The sequence below is a fragment of the Arachis ipaensis genome, chromosome B02, assembly GCF_000816755.2.
Source record: "Arachis ipaensis cultivar K30076 chromosome B02, Araip1.1, whole genome shotgun sequence".
Taxonomy (NCBI): Eukaryota; Viridiplantae; Streptophyta; class Magnoliopsida; order Fabales; family Fabaceae; genus Arachis; species Arachis ipaensis.
Genome location: NC_029786.2, coordinates 70404972 through 70425380, shown reverse-complemented (window position 1 = coordinate 70425380; position 20409 = coordinate 70404972). Strand labels below are relative to the sequence as shown.

The 20409-nt window shown below is 35.2% G+C and overlaps 1 protein-coding gene and 1 pseudogene across 1 annotated transcript; both read left to right on the top strand.

Annotated features, from left to right (window-relative positions):
• LOC110269243 lies at nucleotides 16575-18614 on the top strand (annotated as a pseudogene).
• LOC110269242 (chaperone protein dnaJ 15-like) lies at nucleotides 17529-18545 on the top strand. The gene is made up of 3 exons (XM_021116943.1): nucleotides 17529-17598; nucleotides 17704-17948; nucleotides 18330-18545. Exons 1-3 carry the CDS (start codon nucleotides 17529-17531, stop codon nucleotides 18543-18545), a joined length of 531 nt encoding a protein of 176 aa, XP_020972602.1.

Genomic DNA, 20409 nt, shown 5'->3' with positions numbered 1-20409 from the left:
TTCAATTCCCTTTCTTATGTTATGAATTTTACATTTACAATGAACGAGTAGTTTCCTAACTTGATGGGGAGTTGATTGAAAGAAACCCTTGAAGTTGGGATGCTCAAGAGAAAGATTGTAGTTGGGTTTATTGTTGGATTGCTCTCTAGTCACTAACACCAATCCTCCCAAGAGCGGATTGGAACTTGTGGATAGAAATAGCATTCCAACTTGTTTAACTTTCCCTTACTTAGTGAGGGACAACTAAATAGAATAATCCCCAATTATCAATTAATCTTGAGAGTACTGCAACAAGAATAGGGCTTCAATTAATCAACTCCCAGTCAAGGCCTTTATTTAAATTTATATAAATTCTCTAATTTAATTTTCTACCATTCAATTCAACCCTTTTTGAAAATATCTGATTAATAAAATAGCACACTTTTCTACAACTCGTTGGGAGACGACCTGGGACTCATACTCCCAGTATTTTGATTTTAATTTCTATGACACCCTTTTAAATTGATAAAGCGGATTTATGGTTGGTTGAGAACTATACTTGCAACGCATATTTTATAATCATTCTTAACTCGCAAATTTCCGCCCGCATCAGTCTTCTTTGTCTTCTTTATCTTCTTCGATCATCTGCATGATTTGTTGGAGCTGTTTTGCTAGTGTTTCTTTTGATTGGGCTCCTGCTAGGGCTACACTAATTTGGGCTTTCTGATTGAGAAATATTGACTTTTCATTATCAAATGGCTTAACAAACATAGGATGTTCGTTGAACCATTTTCTGAATATGTCTGGGTGAGCCATGGTTGCACTGAACTGAGACCACCATTTAACATAGGTATTTCTTTGAAGCATCGGTGGTGCCTTCGGGTGCTCCTGTTTGCCATATCTGTATTGCCATGAGAATACCCAGGCCACTGCAAATGTAAAAAAAAATTTAAGATATATAGGGATGCTTGTTTCCTGTTGGTCAAACTTTTTGGTGAAAATTTTGAACCTCTCATCGGCAGGTGGGGGCAGGATCTCTGGTAATGGGCCAAAATCGTCCCACCATTGGGTAAACCAGTTTGGGAAATGATAAGCCAGGAATGTCTGGTTATTTTGTAACCAAAATACTCTTGTCCAGGCGTCTACATAATCCCAATAAGAATATCCTATTGGGTCAAAAGGTTGAGAAAATTTTTTTTGTATTATTTGCGTTTTTTCCAAATTGGGTAGGGGTAACCACTTTTAATATTTGAATGGTTGAATGGGTTATGTTAGTGGCGTCTTTGGGGTCTTTTTAGTGTTTTACCGAGACTGAATTTGAATCCACTAGTATGAATTCATAAAACTGTCTGGTTTTGTTTATAGCTGTTGGTTTAAAATGGAATCCTTGTGGGAAGACTTTAGGGATTACCTTAAAAGGTAATTTTTTCCAGAATTCGGGTTCTATTAAGAGGACAGCTGAGAATTTATTTTTTGAAATGTATTTGGATTGTGGTTTTGGTTGGATATTTGGGGGCTGGATCTGAATCGATTAGGGTAATTTTGTTTGGGTAATTGCTTTACCTTTTGGGTCATTACAAATGGATTTTTGGGCTGCTATTTATGACAAAAGTTTTGTCAGGTCAATTTCATCATCATCTGAACTATCACATATATCATCCCGGAATTTTTTGTGAAGTTTTGATAGACCTACATCTTGTAAGGCCAACAAGATTTGGATTGGGAGAGCATAGTTTGCCTTTGTTTGCTTGGCTGTTTGGCTACTTAGAGGTTGAGTAGATGACTCAACTATATTTTTTGAGACTTGAGTAGATGACTCAATTGCTCTTGGGTTATTGGGGTAGGTTATTGGGTGGAAGACCCAGTTGGGGTGCTTGACCCTGATTTTTTACTTGGCCCTGGTAGGGCTAGGCGGATACCTCTGCCTCTTATAGAGGCTAATGTTGCCTTTTTAGGCATGTGGCAGCTTTCTCTGCAAGTATTCACGAGTAAGGTAATCAGGAAGAGAGTTTGAGATTCCTTGAATGTATTCAATTTTGAAATAAAAAATGTTTAAAATTCCTTGCCAGCAAGCAAAAATGTGTTTGGATGCAAGAATTTTTACATCTTTTTGTAAAACGTCTTTGGCAGACTTACAATCTATCCTGACCAGAAATTTTTGGTTTAATAAATCAGATTGAAATTTCGAAATACATAAAGCAATTGCTAAAACTTCTTTCTTTATAGTCGAATAATTTTGTTGGGAAGTATTCCAATGCTTAGATGTAAATGCAATTATGCACTCTTTATTATTAAGTTTTTGTTTTAGCATGCCCCATAACCTAGATCTGAAGCATCAGTGTCAACAATTTTGAAAGCTTGTGGAACAGGAAGGTAAAGACAAGGGAGTTCCTTGACACTAAGTTTGAGTTGTTTGACAATCCTTGTAAGCATATCAGTCCAAGGAGGGTGGTTTTTTCCCTAGACAATCATGGAGAGATTTGATAAGGGTGATTAAATTTGGAATAAAATCTGCTACATAATTTATGCAACCAAGGAACCTTTGGAGTTGATTCTTTTCCAAAATGTGATCAGAAAATTTATCCGCAAATTGGATAGCCCTGTCTATGGGTGTAATTGCTCCCTGGTGAATCATGTGACCAAGAAAACGGATTTTAGTTTGGAATAAACTAATCTTTGATTTAGAAACTGCTAGACCATTATGCCTGATAGTGTGCATTAAAGTTTTGCACATGTTTAAAATGATCATGCAAGGATTGTGAAAAAATGAGCACGTCATCTATGTAGACGATGGCAAAGTCAGAGAAAGGATTGAAAATATCATTCATGATTTTTTGGAATTCAAACGGTGCATTTTTTAGGCCAAAAGGCATCACATTCCATTCATATTCTCCGAAAGGCACTGTGAATGCCGTTTTGTATCTATCAGCCTCATTAATCTGGATTTGCCAGTACCCAGATTTCATGTCAAATTTTGAGAAAATGCTAGCTGAGTTTAGTTTAGTCTATTTAACAAACCTTTTTTGTTTGGGATATGATACCTAATCCACTAGATAGCTTCGTTTAGAGGCTTATTGTAACGACCCAATTTTCAGTACACCTAGGACATACCAGAAACCGAGTGCTACCAATTTGTCATCCTAATTATTATCTATTATTTATTATATGAGCCTGATTCGTTGTTAAAAGCGTAGTTAGTTAGTGAGGTACTTTTTTTTCCTGAAAACATTTGGATTAATAAACATAATCATTTATAATCAATTCACAAATAAAAACAGATAAAACAGTTATAAACAATCACACATAAATACATCACAAGTAGCTAACAACATTCAGTGATCCAGCCTTTATTAGAGTATAGACTTTTAGTTAGAACACCCCTAGATATAGCTAGATAATAACTATATACATATACATACATACAACATCCCAGGTCCTGACCTGTTCAAGAGGTCCCTAAGCTGGCACCTAGGCTAGCCTAGACTCTATACTCGCCTAGTCCCTCTAAACTACTAAAGCGAGGGAAAGTACGTTCTAGGTCTTCAAAACTCAAGTCAGGTGGATCGTCATCAAAAGGTGGAAGGTCGTCTACTAATCCTCTGTACGATCATATGTCATCAAAGAGGATCTCTCAAGTACTTCATCGAGTGGCCATATAACAGCAACATCGTACGGAGGACTTAGGTTAAAGTTTGTAGATAAGCAGGGTGCAGACGTTGGCTGGCCTCACAGTATATACATATAAACAGGTAACGGAGTTCACTCTAGACTCAGAAGACTACCTAGAGCGGAATCCTCTTTGCAGAACAGTCATCAGCAAACTACGGAAGGGTACTCATGCTTCCATTTGAAGGGGGAAGGGAGAGAGAAGGGTTGAACTTGGGAGTTCTTAGTAGGGTCGGGGTTATTAGTTAAGTTCATTAATTTCGTGTCGCTTAGCAGACATATAGCAGAATACAAGAAGCAGTAAATAGAAGATACATGTAAATAGAGGAAATAGAGAAAATAGAAAATAGAACACAAACAGAAAAATACAAGAAAATACAACACAGACACAGAGAATAGAATACAAACAAGGAAAGCATACATTCATACAACAATCATAACAGAGGAAAATGCACAGCCAAGTATGATGCATGTCTAGCCCTAGTGCAGGTAATGAGCTCATCTGTCGGTTACTAACCCGCTCCCGACGTTATCCAGCAACCTCTGTCTGGATAAGGCTTTCCTATTGGCTATACCCTATGTACAGGAAATAACCCCTCTGCCACCACAGGGTCCACTGCACGTAGGAAATAACACATCTGCCACTGCAGGGATGTAAGCCGACACACCTTCTGTATACAGGAAATAAAATATGGATCTGTACCATAGGAAAGCATTCTCAGTGATCACACCATTATCTATCTGACTGCCTCACTGCAGCAGATGATCATACAAGTATATCTAGAGTTGCCTTAACGCAACAAATAAATATCTCTTGGGTTGCCTCAAGCAACAAATCATCACATAATCATTCTCATTATCATCATTCATCATCATTCTCATTATTCATCATCATTTTCACATTCTTATGCAGTACCTCTTTCTTCCTTTATTCAATCATACTGTACAACCTTTACATCTTTCACTTTTACAATATCCTGGCTCAAACCATTTCTCTTTATCATATTATTCTTTTCTCCTTGTATCTCTTTATTCTGCTATGTTTGTTCTTTTCTCTGCGCTTCTTTACTTTATTCTGCTTTCTCTGTTTAACGTATGTATTTAAAGCTTATATAAATTTCGGTATGAATAGTTAGTCTGCCCCAAGTATAGGTTCATTAAGTCTATACTGAAACAGTTTAACTTTCATATAATACCTAACCCTAGTCGCAACTCAAGTACTAACTAAGTTGCCCTAGTTCGTTCACTAGTCTTTGTCTATTTTTCTGTCATTAAAACTTTACAGACTTTTTCTTCGATTTTTATCTTTTCTTCAACTTTTTATCTTTTATTTATCTTTGCCTCACTAATATGTTTTTACCACTCCCTAAGTGTTTTATGAAGGTAATTATGAGATTCTGCGCTTAAAATTGTCTTTCTAAAGCTTTTACAGAAAACTGCCTTTTCCGCATTATTTTATTATTTTTATTATAATATTATTTTTAATTAAATATTATTATTTAATATTTTATTATTTTTTATTATTTTATCATTAAATTTTCGAAAATTAACTTACTTTTACTTTTAACCTTTAAAATTCACTTTTTACCACCCGTAACTTTTAATATTTCTACTTTTACCACCCTAACTTTCAGAAATTACCAAACAACCCCTTAAACACCAAAAATTTTACTTCCTTGCCCTTTTTAAGATCTAAGGCCTGTTCTTCATTGTTCTTCATCACACTCAAAGTGTTCTTCATGTTCTTCATAAATTCTTCAGATTCTTTCTTTGTTTTTACCCGTTTTTCAGTCTTTTCAGCAACCGATTTTTACTATAATTCATAATAAATTAGCATCCACTAAAACCCCATATTTTCTATATGATTTCAACACAAATTGAACCTCAATTTAAGCCTAGGGTTTCGTTTTTCCAGCTGCCCAAGAACAAGAACTTTAAAGCTTGAATTTCATCAAATTTCATCAAAATTTCACCAAATTTTCACCAAGAATCAATCATATATGCAACCAATTTTTAGCACAGCCAAATAATACAACATTCACACAACTCAAACACAAATAATCAAGATTAATTTCGTGACACCCTACCTGGTTTTGCTGCTCCTAATTCAGTTAGACTTTCAGGTGGTCCTTTAGCACTTTTTCCTCCTAAATCACATCAAGAACAACTTTAAATCCAAAAACTCTCAACTGACCAAATCTCACTCAGTATGTTAGGAAGAGATATCTCACCTTAGACTTGCTGGAAATTCACGTTTCTTGGCTCTCAAGTCAAGTTAAGCATGATTCCTAAGGAAGAACATCAAGAAAACACATGTTTTGCATGGTTTTTCCTTGAAAACCGAATTGAAGAGGGAGGGAGACAGCCATATCACCTTATTTCCATCCTTGATAAGTTACATGGTTATGTAGAGGAAGAAGAGAGGATCATTTTGGTGAAATCGGAGTTTTGATTTGAGTTTTAGTTCAGAAGAAATCAAGCTTTGAAGATTAAGTGTTCATGAAAATTTCTCTCTTTTCTCTCTTGTTATTTTCGGCCACAATGATTAAATGAGACAGCCTTGGAGGTCTTGGGGGTGTAGGGTGAGTTGTGATTGGTTGGCTTGGAGGTGGGTTAAATTAATATTAAAATATCTCAGGTGTATAACTACTAAAACTAGATGTATTGGAACACTTGCAAAAACATCTCTAAAAATTATTTTCTGAGCTACTAGCATAAATGACACTAGTAAAATATTTATTATGGGAATAGAACATGTATAATGAGGCCTTAGCATTGCTAAAGTCATCAGAGAGTGCTAGTGCTAAGCTGCACCAGTAAACCGTAAACCCGGTTAAACCGATTTTCTGTTTTTAACTAAAACAGACCAGGTAACCTTATAATATCATTCAAGCATCTTCTCATACTAATATAATGATAATATTTTACTATTATCTCTCTTCTCTCATGAGTCGAGTCCGGTTCATCAAACTGAGACTATTTACGAAAACTAGAATCAGAACTCCTAACCGATACGGTTCAAAAACTAGGTTCTTCGCGATTGCGTTGTCGGGCTTGTCTCAACTAAGGTCCTGAGTTAAAGATAATATAATGACAATGAGGATTGAGATGCTTGATGATACAGAAGAGGTATTCCCTTTACTGATCTTTCGGAGAAATCCGTGTCTTCAGAAATGATCTCGCGTACTCGAAAATTAGGGTTGTTACACTTATAGTTGATAACCAGCCTAGGAGTGCCTCTTTCTAATTCTGCTTGCTTGTTGACTGGTGCGCGAAATTACACTTCGCACAACTGAACCAGCAAGTGCACTGGGGATTGTGAGTCAAGGTCTATCCCATGAGGATTGTGATTTGAAGCAAGCTATGGTTATCTTGTAGATCTTAGTCAGGCGGATAGAAAAGTTGGTTGGTTGTTTAAAGTGCATAAAAGTAAAATAAAGAAAACGTTACTCAATTTGATGGTGAATGATTTCTTCTATGGCAGGTTGTATGTGATCAACGCCTTTCTTGAGAGGTCGCCAATGATCCTCTAGATCTGAACCCTAGGGTTGGTGCGGATCCAGTTTGATTGAGGGTGAAGCTCCTGCAGTCCATTCTCCTTAGTGATCCTACTCAAAATGCCACAGACAAGGTCGAATCTTCCAGATCAGAAAATGTTGCGACTTTGGTTCTAGCCTCTACCACAAAGACTCTAATCTTCCCATACCTCGGCTGAACTGGTGTCTCGAGAAGTCCCCAACGAAGTCGTGGATTAGTTGTCTAAGAGATGTATAATCAAGCTAGTGGTTCATCATTGTCCGATGAAAGACTCACTCTGAACCCATGTAGAATGAGATAACCTTGTGCCGGTTCAACGCATTCATATTGATGAAGAACGAAGATACATCTTAGAATAGAGAATCAAACACAGATTGAAAATAGAATAGTAATACTTTATTAATCCATAAAACTCAGCAGAGCTCCTCCCCTCAACCGAGGAGATTTAGAGACTCATACTGATAGAAAATACAATGTAAAATTTGAAATATGTCAGGAGAGTTCTTAAACAAGGGTGATCTTCTCCTTTTAATACTAAACTAATGACTAAGGATTACATAAGAAGGGTAAAATAGTCTTTTAGTACAAAAATCCACTTCTGGGGCCCACTTGGTGAGTGTTTGGGATGAGCTTGATTGAGATCCATGTGCTAGGAGGCCTCTAGGGCATTGAATGCTGGCTAGGGGGTCCTTTTTAGGCGTTGGATGCTGGTCTCTTCTACCTTGGGCGTTGGACGCCAGAATAGTACTGGAACCTGGCGTTGAATGCGAGTTTTGTGACTTCAATTATGAAGCAAAGTATGGGCTCCAGAGCCGTTGAGAAAGCTCCATTTGGATGTCTGTAGCCGTTGAAAAAGCTCCATTTGAGAAAGCTCTCTCGTCATTTTGCACACAGTCCTTCTTCATCCCACACAAAATCCAACATTCTTTCTAAGAAAGTAACTCGACCTGAGGAACTCTCTCTAAAACATAATATCTTTGAAGAAGAAGTCAGCTTTGAGGATATTAATCAAGCTATAGACAACTGGGAAATACCAAACATTCTCTAGGATGAACTATATGTTCCTGAAGAAACCAAACGTGTCGGCAAATCTGATTATATTATCAAAACTGTCAAAAACGATATTCCTCTAGGACCTGAGTCTGGTGAGGAATTCTACCTTTTAAACAAACAATCTATCTAAGAACATATGCGCAAATATAAATACCTTCATATAGGGTGTGTTTAAGTTGCTGTTAAACCACTCATTAGAGAAGGTTTAAATGCTTCCATTCTCAGGTACCTAAGAGACGTTAGGCATAATAATTTATGTGATTCCCTCATAGGAACTGTTGAGACAAGTCTAGGGCACGGTTTGGTCTACTTCAACTGTTTCCCCAACAAAACTGTGAGTTTGCTAGATAAAAATATCTTAGACTCAGTCTTTCTCAACATCCGGCTTCATGGCCTTGACATGAAGGAAGGATCCATTCCTGCAGGCTTGATCTATAGGATTCAATACAAAGTCATGAATACCTGTAACTCCAGAGTCCTCTTGAAAACAACTGACCATGAGACAACTCTGTTTGTCACAGACATGACAAAGGGGACAAAGGCAAATGTTATTATACCTCGCCTCATCAAATGGGATGAAATTGATCTCCCTAAATCTTGGGCTATAAAACGAGCCATACCTACTCTCCCGAGACAATCCCTCCAATTACAAGAAATCAAACAAGATGAAACAGGAAAGGTAGAAATCTTTTTTGACAGAAGAAATTCTTTTTCCTCGCGGTCTGAAGCCGCATCTATCTACAGATTCGACTTCGCCTCGGCAAGAAGATCTTTTTCCATAAGGTCTCATTCCTCTATTCCTAATCCATACATTCGGATGGCAAACCCTGAAATCAACCATACAGGGTTACAAACAAATTCTAACATTCCCAGACCCGTTTAGCAAAAGGAAGAGGATATAGATGAACAATCTATTTAATCCCCAACATATTCTTCTTTAAATGATGATGTCAATGCCACTGAAGAATTTGTCATAAATAGAGAAGCCTTGCATAGGAACGTCAACTCTGAAGAATGGAAACTTCAGAAGAGATGGTACTTACAAACCTTTGAGGCAGCACAAATTTCACATTTTAGGAAAGAATATTATCACTTCCTCAATCAAGCCAAGATGCATATTCCTTTTTTTGAATGGTTCCGTTCTTATAGCATTAAGAACAACATAGATTATCCTTTTAAAGCAGAAGTTAGTACATCTCATTCTTCAAATGTCATATCAACCTGGAAAATCCAGGAAGGGGAATTGGTTAAATCTGAATTTCCCCCAACAGGAAAGTTCATCCTTACAAATAGTCTAGATTCTAAAAAATCCCTGTCATGGCTTCGCCTTTCAAAACAAAAAAACCTGGATGAACCCATTGAGCCTAAAGATATCAAGAATATCATGGAACAGGCCAATTATACCAATAAATATCTCCAAACTCTAGGTCAAAAGCTTAGCTCCACAAGTTCCACTACTTCTGAGTCCCCTAAACCTCTTGAAAAACCTTTGTTTAAACCTTTTAAGATTAGCCAAAAAACTAGATAAAACCTCAAATCTTCTATTTTGAGACAAGAATCAGGAACTTCTAATCTTATACAAAAAATAGATCATCTCCTCAGCCAAATGACCATTCCTAACACCCCTCAAACAACAGAATCATCCACAAGAGTTACAAGGCAGTTAGCCAAAACATCCATAAACGTCTCCATGAAGAGTCGCAAGACTCTGAGGATGGCTTAGATTCACCTAGAATTAACCCCATCATGACCAACTTCATTACAAAATGAAAAGGTCTTACTAAACCTTATCCACAGTATCATATCCAAACGACTGCTCCTGACCTAGCTTTGGAAGATAGAGAGTTAGGCTTCAACAATTTCAATGCAAACAACGTTTATGAATAGAACATAGATGAAAAAACAGAATACAATATCATGCATATGTTACAACATATGATAATGGTTTATACGGCCTACTAGACTGCCCATGAAAGTTTCGAAGAAGCAATAACAAATGTTACTGTGTCAGGATTTTCAGGACAACTTAAAGGCTGGTGGGATAATTACTCACTAATGACCAAAAAAATTCCATCCTTTCAGCCGTTAAAATCAATGACAATGGTGAACCCATCCTTAATGAGAACGGGAAAACCATTCCTGATGCTGTTAACACCTTAATCTTTACTATAGCAAATCACTTCATAGGAGACCCATCCTTATGGAAAGATTGGTTTTCTGAGCTTCTATCCAACCTTAAGTGAAAATTCCTGTCCAATTTCAAATGGTATAAAGATACCTTCTTAACCAGAGTTTTTACAAGAGAAGAGAGTCAGCAATCTTTCTGGAAAGAAAAGTTCTTAGCTGGACTCCCAAAATTCCTGGAAGGTAAAGTAATGGATAAAATCAGAAGCTTAACTCCGGATGGAATTATTCCATATGATTCTTTGAGTTATGGCCAGTTAATTTCGTATATCCAAAAGGTGGCCTTAAAAATCTGTCAAGATGACAAGATTCAAAGCAAACTTGCCCGCGAAAAGGCCCAAAACAAGAAAGACCTAGATTCTTTTTGTGAACATTTTGGCCTACCCTCTTATAGCACGAGAAAAATAATATAGCCTCCCCACAGAAACCGGTGGCCAGATCAAAACCCTCGTCAGTGGAAACATAAGAGACACTACAAGCCCCCTCCCAGACAAAGGAGTTACAAAGAGAAAGAACCTCACAAAAGCCATATTGTCTGTTTAAATTGCAAAAAATCGGGTCATATCAGTAAATACTATAGACTCAAGGGGAAAATCAACAACCTCAACCTTGATCCTCAAATAAAGGAGCAAATTAATAACCTCCTTATCGAAAGCTTCGAAGAAGAATCAGAACATGAATTTTCTGAGGATTTAAAAAATATCCAGCACGATGATGATATATCATCATCATCTTATGAGTATTTTGAGCTTAATGTCATCTTAAAAGAACAAGAGCTTCTTTTCGATGCCATAAACGCTATCTCCAACCCTGAGCAGAGAAAATACTGTCTCCAAAAGCTCAAACAAACTTTAGAAACCAAAAATAAATCCAAAACCTTGGTTATAAAAAACAAGTACGGTGTCAAACCTATTTTCAAAAAATTTGAAAAAAAAGTTTCTAAGCCTGTAACTATTCAGGATCTTAAGAATGATATTAATAATCTCAAGAAAGAGATCCATCTCATCAAACAACAACAATAGCAACATCAAAATTGTTTATCTCATATTTTGGAGGAAGATTCTGGTAACATTGAGGAAGAACCTCAGAATGATCCTATTCTTTAAAACCAAACTTTCCAAACTGAAGATGATGACCAAATTGTTCAACTCTCAAAGGAAGATCAAGAAGATGAGATAACAGAAATTCTATGGTTAGTTAGTCAATTAACCGTTATGAAATTCTATATCAATATTCGAATTGTCATCCATGATTTTTTTTTTTTTGAACTATAGCCCTTTTGACACAAGTGCATATCAAAATTGTATTTTGGAAGGTTTAGTCCCAACAAAATATTTTGAAAAAACTACAGAGCGCCTTAGTACAGCTAACGGCGACTGCTTACAAATAAGTATAAGCTTTCTTGGGCTATCATTAAAAATGGTTTTCTCCAAATAAAAACACCTTTCCTCCTAGTCAAAGATTTAAAAAATCAAGTCATATTGGGGTCACCCTTTATTAGAACTCTTTTCCCGTTAATGATGTTATATGACGGTATTACTACCTACTTAGGAGGAACCCCAACAACCTTCCAATTTGTTTCAACCCCTGTTCACAAGACCCTTAACCTCCTCCAATTTAAAGTTAATCAAATCAACTTCTTAAAAGAAGAAGTCTCTTTCAAGACCATTGAAACCCAATTACAAAAACCTAAAATACAACAAAAGGTTAAATCTCTTCTTCAACAAATGCAAGAAACAATATGTTCAGATTTGCCTCACGCATTCTGGAATAGAAAACAACACATTGTGGATCTCCCTTTTGAAAAAGATTTCAAAGAAAGCCAGATTCCAACAAAAGCTAGACCCATACAAAGGAATGAATAACTCCTCCAATACTGTCAAAAAGAGATTACAGATCTTTTGAACAAAAAGCTTATCTGTAAAAGCTCATGGTCTTGTTCTGCTTTCTATGTCAACAAACAAGCTGAATTAGAAAGAGGCACTCCTAGGTTGGTTATCAATTATAAGTCTCTAAACAAAGCTCTCCAGTGGATTAGGTATCCTATCCCGAACAAAAAAGATTTGTTAAATAGACTAAACTAAACTCAGCTAGCATCTTCTCAAAGTTTGACATGAAATCTAGGTACTGGTAAATCCAGATTAATGAGGCTGATAGATACAAAATGGCATTCACAGTGCCTTTCAGACAATATGAATGGAATGTGATGCCTTTTGACCTAAAAAATGCACCGTCTGAATTCCAAAAAATGATGAATGATATTTTCAATCCTTTTTCCGACTTTGCCATCGTCTACATAGACGACGTGCTCATTTTTTCACAATCCTTGCATGATCATTTTAAACATGTGCGAAACTTTAATGCACACTATCAGGCATAATGGTCTAGCAGTTTCTAAATCAAAGATTGGTTTATTCCAAACTAAAATCTGTTTCCTTGGTCACATGATTCACCAGAGAGCAATTACACCCAAAGACAGGGCTATCCAATTTGCAGATAAATTCTCTGATCACATTTTAGAAAAGAATCAACTCCAAAGGTTCCTTGGCTACATAAATTATATAGCAGAGACAAGGATTGTCAAACAACTCAAACTTAGTGTCAAGGAACTCCCTTGTCCTTACCTTCCTGTTCCACAAGCTTTCAAAATTGTTGAGACTGATGCTTCAGATCAAGGTTATGGGAGCATCCTAAAACAAAAACTTAATAATAAAGAGTGCATCATTGCATTTACATCTAAGCATTGGAATATTTCCCAACAAATTTATTCGACTATAAAGAAAGAAGTTTTAGCAATTGTTTTATGTATTTCGAAATTTCAATCTGATTTATTAAACCAAAAATTTCTGGTCAGGATAGATTGTAAGTCTGCTAAAGACATTTTACAAGAAGATGTAAAAAATCTTACATCCAAACACATTTTTGCTCGCTGGCAAGCAATTTTAAGCCTTTTTTATTTCGAAATTGAATACATTCAAGGAATCTCAAACTCTCTCCATGATTACCTTACCTGTGAATACGTGCAGCAAAAGCCACCACATGCCTACAAAGGCAACATTAGCCTCTGTGAGAGGCAGAGGCACCCGCCTAATCCTATCAGGGCCAAGTAAAAAATCAGGATCAAGCACCCCAACTGGGTCTTCCACCCAACAACCTACCCCAATAATCCAAGAGCCAACTGAGTCATCTACTCAGGTCTCAAAAAATATAGTTGAGTCATCTACTCAACCTTCAAGTAGCCGAACAGCCAAGCAAACAAAGGCAAACTATGCTCTCCCAATCAAAACCTTGTTGGCCTTACAAGATGCAAGTCTCTCAAAACTTCACAAAAAATCCTAGGCTGATATATGTGATAGTTTAGATGATAATGAAATTGACCTGACAAAACTTTTGTCACAAGTAGTATCCCAAAAGACCATTTGTAATGACCCAAAAGGTAAAGTAATTACCCAAACAAAATTACCCCAATCGATTCAGACCCAACTCCCAAATATCCAACCAAAACCACAATCCACATACATTTCAAAAAAAAAATTCTCATCTGTCCTCTTAATGGAACCTGAATTCTAGGAAAAATCACCTTTTAAGGTAATCCCTAAAGTCTTCCCACAAGGATTCCATTTTAGACCAACAGCTATAAACAAAACCAGACAGTTTTATAAATTCATACTAGTGGATTCAGATTCAGTCTCGGTAAAACACTACAAAGACTCCAAAGACGCCACCAATACAACCCATTCAATCATTCAAATATTAAAAGTGCTCACCCTTACCCAATTTGAAAAAAACCCAAATAATACCAAAAAATTTTCTCAACCTTTTGACCCAATAGGATATTCTAATTGGGATTATGTAGACGCCTGGACAAGAGTATTTTAGTTACAAAATAACCAGAATAGACATTCCTGGCTCATCTACTTCAAGAAAAATACCAATTATCATTTTCCAAATTAGTTTACCCAATGGCAGGACTATTTTGGCCCATTACCAGAGACCCTGCCCCCACCTGCCGATGAGGGGTTTAAATTTTTCACCAAAAAATTTGACCAACAGGAAACAAGCATCCCTACAGATCTTAAATTTTTTTTTCTACATTTGCACTGGCCTGGGTATTCTCATGGCAATACAGATGTGGAAAACAGGAGCACTCAAAGGCACCACCGATGCTTCAAATAAATGCCTATGTTAAATGGTGGTCTCAGTTTGATGCAACCGTGGCTCACCCAGACATAGTCAGAAAATAGTTCAACGAACACCCTAAGTTCGTTAAGCCATTTGATCATGAAAAGTCAATATTTCTCAATCAGAAAGTCCAAATTGCTGCAGCCCTAGCAGGGGCCCAATCAAAAGAAACACTAGCAAAACACCTCCAACAAATCATGCAGATGATCGAAGAAGATAAAGAAGACAAAGAAGACCCTAGTTCTTCAGCAGAATCCTCAAGTGATTATAATCAAAACAAAGACGATTGCTTCGGGATCAATTTAGGAGAAGATTAGATAAGCATTTGAAATATAATTATGTAATTCCAAAAAACAAAAATTGTATCAACATGTACTGTAGAAATAGTACCGGTTAACATAACTTGTACTGCAGAAACAGTAGAATCTAAGTCTATAAAAAGAAACCTCAGCAACATTCTAAGGTAGAGTTTTTTAGACACACAAGTGTAGAGAGAGAAACAAGAGAGAGAGGCTCTGAGAATCCTTTGTAAGCCTTTTTCTCTCATCTTTTCTTTCTCCAAAATTAATTCAATAAAGAGCTTTCACTTCTTCATTTTCGTATTTCCTTTATAAAGCTTCTGCACTGCATATGTGTGCGGACTACCGCCACATCTAACTTCATACTAATTTGTATATGCATGCGGATTAGTGCCGCATCTAACTTCATATATAATTCCTGTCTTTGCATCTGCATTCATATAAATAATAAACATTAATTTCATCTTCACTCTTTTTCCTTATCACTCCTAGATCCACTTCGGGCGTTTCTAGTATATATATGTATATTAACTTATACTCTCTATAATCTTCTTGCTTTCTGTCTTTCAATTTGATATCTGTACTGTTAAATAATACTTCGTTAATCTAATCTTTTGTGTTCTGCAGCTCCAGCAAATCGTCGATTCATTTATGATATTCATTGCTCAACAGTCTGGCATAAATTCCAGCATTGAACGCATAACCCTTCTTCTATCAGGCTTCTATGACACTGATTTCTCTCTGAAGGCCTCTATGGCATAAAAATATTTAACATACCTTTCTTTCCGAATACTTATGGGATAAAAAGCCACCCTCTTGTTTTTAGTTCTTGCCTCCTAATTTTTTAATCTAATATTTCAGGAACAGAAGATTAAAGAAGGAGTCTATACGATGGACACCAAATAGTCTCAAATCTCTTACTCTGTAACTATTCTAATACTAAGGGTCGTTTGGATAGGTTCATAAGTGACTTTTTTTAACTTTTAATTTATGAAAATGTGTAGTATTAATGTCTGGTACAATTTTTAAAACAAAATTACAACTTTCTAAAATGCTATTTTGGTGCTTAAGAAAAGTTAAAAAAATGACTTCTCTCATAATAAAAAGCTTTTTATCACTTTTCTCTTAAAATAAGTACTTTTAAAACTAAAAAAACAAACGCAAAATAACTTATTTATAAGTTACTTTTAATACAAGCATTTATTATTTAAGCTATTTCTTCAAAAATAACTTAATTAAGTTGTTTACCCAAACTGGCCTAATACTAGTATTTATGTACTTCCATATTCAATGTAAAAGCTACTTACCTGAAATGTGTACTACATATCTATACTTGATTTATTTGACTAAAGTTATACGTGTCATGCATGTAGGATAATATGAAGTCCAAGCCATTTGTTTTCATATAAAGTTAATGTGCATATGTTCTGCTTTTGTTTTCCTGACTTGCATCCTTTGGGTAGTAGATTATTATCTTTGCCATTAATTGCATGTTAATTCTGTTTATGGATCATAAATTCATAATTTTTATTTGCATGTTAGTTCTTAAAAATGTACATTTCAGCGGCATATACTTCTTGTTGGAAGTGAAATTGTTTTGCTTTTATGTACTATATATCTTTTATTATCTAAGCTATTTTTCCAAAAACTTATCAGGCACTTGATGCTGATAGCATGGATATGGAAATTGACTTGTCTAATCTAGGGACAGTCAAGACAATGTTATAGCTTTATTCAGGTGTGATTTGGTACAAGGTTGCTGCTTGATTTTGAAAATTACTTAACTTCACTTTGCTTCTTATTCTATTTGATTATAGCAAGCTGGATGTCCCTATCAAGACAACCATTTCAGCTAATGTTCTTGAGGAAGCTCTGAATGGGACAGTTACAGTCAGACCGCTTCCACCTTATTAGTCTCTTGGTATTGTATTTGTTCTAATTATGTCGCAAGTTGCAGGTAGAGAAGCAATGTGCTCACTTTTTGTTGTGACAATAAATGAGGAGCAAGCTGAGTCAGGGATTGTAATAATAGTTACTTCAACTGCACAAAGCAAATTCAAGGTACCATTGTACCTTTGTTTATAGTACCCTCTAACTTTGTTAGTCCATCTGGTGTAGTTTTTGGTATTGGTTGATGTGGATTTTAATGCTTGAGGTTGATTTTTTAGTTACTTTACTTTGAACAAGATGCAAATGGTGGCTATGGTTTAGCACTGCATGTAATCTTTGTTGTTTTAATGCTTCTACATTTAGTCTCCCTTTCTTGTTAGACTGGTTTTACCAAACTAAGTGATTCTAAATTGAAATTACGATAAGCATGGTACTAAGCTTTTCATAGTTGATTTGTACATTACATATACTGCAATTAGTCATAGAAGTAGTGCATGTGCAATTACAATTGAGTGTATATTTAGTAAATAGTGCATACATTTTTTTCTGTACAGGAAGATAGTGAGAAAACTGGCAAGGTGACATCTGCCGAAATGTGTTTCTTACATTTTCAAGTGCACAGAATGGATTCAACAATGAATGCGATATGAAGTTAGGTTTCATTGCGTTCCTTTTTCCTGTGTTTTAAGTGATTGTTTGAAAGTGACGGTTACTTTTAGTGCTATGGTACAGTTAGCGATGGCCAAGGATCCTGAAAGGGCTTTCTTTAAAAGGTTGGAAGGTCTTCAACCTTGTGAAGTCTCGGAAGGCACTCCTCTGAAAAATTTATTTTTCCTTTATCATTCTTTGCTTTCTAGGGTTATTTTTGTTACACAAAAATATATTAACACTAATTCAACTTGTTATCATTTAGGGGATAACTTTTTTAAGACTGCTAGCTATACAATTGAGGTAGTATGTGAAAAATCATATGAAGATACCACCCAGAAACTTAACGACATCGAGGCTCAGATTTCAAGAAAGAGGAATGAGCTACGCCAATTTGAAGCAAAATATAGAAATGTTACTATTTGCTTTACTCAATCGTGGCTTATGGTTTATCAGGCATTGGCTCGCTACCAGAAAGTGACAGAGAGATATGTAAAAGAAAAACAATCTGTATGTTCTTTCAACATGTGCTGTAGTGACAACTGCATTTCTGGAAATGCTCACACTAGCATAATTTTTAATTATAATGTTTTCCTTACCTGAATTAGTTAAAAGATGAAAAGATCATCTATCCGATAGTGTGTGGACCATACATGGTTCTATGGGTAAAGAACAAAGAGATAAAAAAGATAACTCAGTTGTTGCCATCTGAAATCATACAATTACAGCAGCAGGATCAACAACAGACTACATTATCTAAATAATAATCAAATCTTTTCTTTCTTTTTTTTAATACTTTTGTGTGCCACATTATCTTATGTGAATAATTATTTTGGTAATATTTCATTAAAACATTATATGGTATTTCATAACATGTGGTTTTTGAAATAGATAACGTCATCATGGGTTGGCTACAAAATATATCTGAAGAAGGATAAGAGGAGGAACAAGAAGGCAAAGTTTTCTTGTGAGGAAAGCAGTGATGATGAAGAAGAAGAAGCAGCAGCAGAAATAGCAAGTGAAGTGAATTTTGCAGATGAGATAAGTGGAATTAACACAGGACCTCCTTCACCAACTTCATCTAATGAATCCTCTGTTACGAGTTAATTATTAGAACAGCGAAAATGGTTCGAATGAGTTAGGAAATTCAATAGGATTTGCTTGCAGCATAGGTCTTTTAATTTACTAGTATGAAGAAAATCATTTAGAGCCCTTTGGAGTTTGGATACCCATTAACAACTTTTAATTTACTCAATACACTTTGTTGATGTATAGTTATTACTTATTATTATAGTTGATGTATCAATATACTTTGTTTATATTTTGAATTATATTGACTTGCTTGTTTATAGTACTTTTCTTTTAGTTTGATAATATGATAAACTTCTTTAAATTTATATTTATTTTGTATGAAATCAGGTTTATTTTGTAATGAAAAATCTAAAAAAAATACTATTTTACCTTACTGATGGATTTACAGAAGATTTTTCATCTGTATTCAAAGTGGAGAATACTTTTCTAGGTTCTAATTATTGACGGAAAATCTGTCGGAAAATCTGACGCTACTTACCGATGAAAAATCTGTCGAAAAATCGGATGGGTAAAGCGAAATTGAAGTGACGATTACTAAAGAAAAATTTGTCAATAATGGAAAAACTGACGGATTTTGGATGCATGGGGAGACCATTACCAAGGAAATCTGTCGATAACGGAAAAGAATCTGTCAGTAAATTACCGACGAAAAAAAATCTGTCGATAAGTAATTTTCGACGAGGCTTTTACCGAGAGACAAAATCCATCGGTAACCAAAAATTTATCGGTAAAAAAGATCAAATCTGTCTGTAAATTCATTTGTAATAAGCAATTTTCTGGTTGTGGATCAATTTTTTTGGCACCACAAATTTTCGAATTTTTTTTTAATATTGAAAAAAGTGTGGAGTTATACGTTTAAATTATCATAACGATGTGTAATACATTATTGTGAGAGACGTCAGAATTAATAGTAAAAACGGCAACGCTATTGAGACGTAAAATAGTGATGCCATTTTTTACAAAAGGTCAATGACGTTTTGTTTGCATGTGTGACTCTGTTCACACTCTCTCTCCCGCTCTCTCTCTCTCCGTTCCTGAAACACCTCAACTCCATTCACTTCCCCTCATTTCTTTTTCTGCATAAACCATCTTCTTCGATCTCCCTCGTTTCATCACTTTTTCAAATTTTTCTTCAAATTCCACTTGTATCAAAATCTCAAGGTTAAAGAAGGATTCTGGCAAGTAAATGTTTTTATTATTTTCCTAAAGTGCAGCATTTTTGGTACATTTTTATTTTTTTTTACATTCGAGTATTATACTTCATTTTATTTTGATTCAATGACATTGAATGCAAATAGCTTCCTGCCATTTAAAAATGTGCCGCCTATATTTGTTCTTTTTCTCTACTCATACACAACGGTATTGTGGTTTTTAATTTCAAATTTTAAAAAAAAAAAATATTTTTCTTCACAAAATGGCACTAATGTTTTGTTTTTAGTTGATTAAAAAAAATTAATACACACAATACAATAATGACGATTTTCATCTTCTAAAAAGTAAAAATTAAACACATAGTAGTGTTAAACATACACATATAAGAAAATAATGTTAAAAAACACACATTTTTCTATAATACTAAAAAAATGGAATCCAATTTTTTGTGATCAATTCTGGAACTTTACTCTTAATAAAATAAAATAAAAAATAAAAACTTTTACATTATATAAATATTCTAAAAAATCTACATATATCTTTGCCATCAGTAATATCATCATTTAAGTATAATATTCTATTAATATAGATGTGACGCTTTTACTAAGATTTCTCCTAATAAAATGTGTCCATGCATTGTGAGAGTCTTTTCTAAATGTAACTTCATACAAATAAGTTTGAAGGTCAACATCCTCATCATATTCGTATTCTAAAATATTACGCACAG

Coding starts and splice junctions, on each gene's coding strand:
- LOC110269242 (XM_021116943.1), top strand. CDS start 17,529: ATGGCCAAGGATCCTGAAAGGGCTTTCTTTAAAAGGTTGGAAGGTCTT. Junction 17,599..17,703: donor ACCTTGTGAAGTCTCGGAAG/GCACTCCTCTGA, acceptor GTTATCATTTAG/GGGATAACTTTTTTAAGACT. Junction 17,949..18,329: donor ATGTAAAAGAAAAACAATCT/GTATGTTCTTTC, acceptor TTTTTGAAATAG/ATAACGTCATCATGGGTTGG.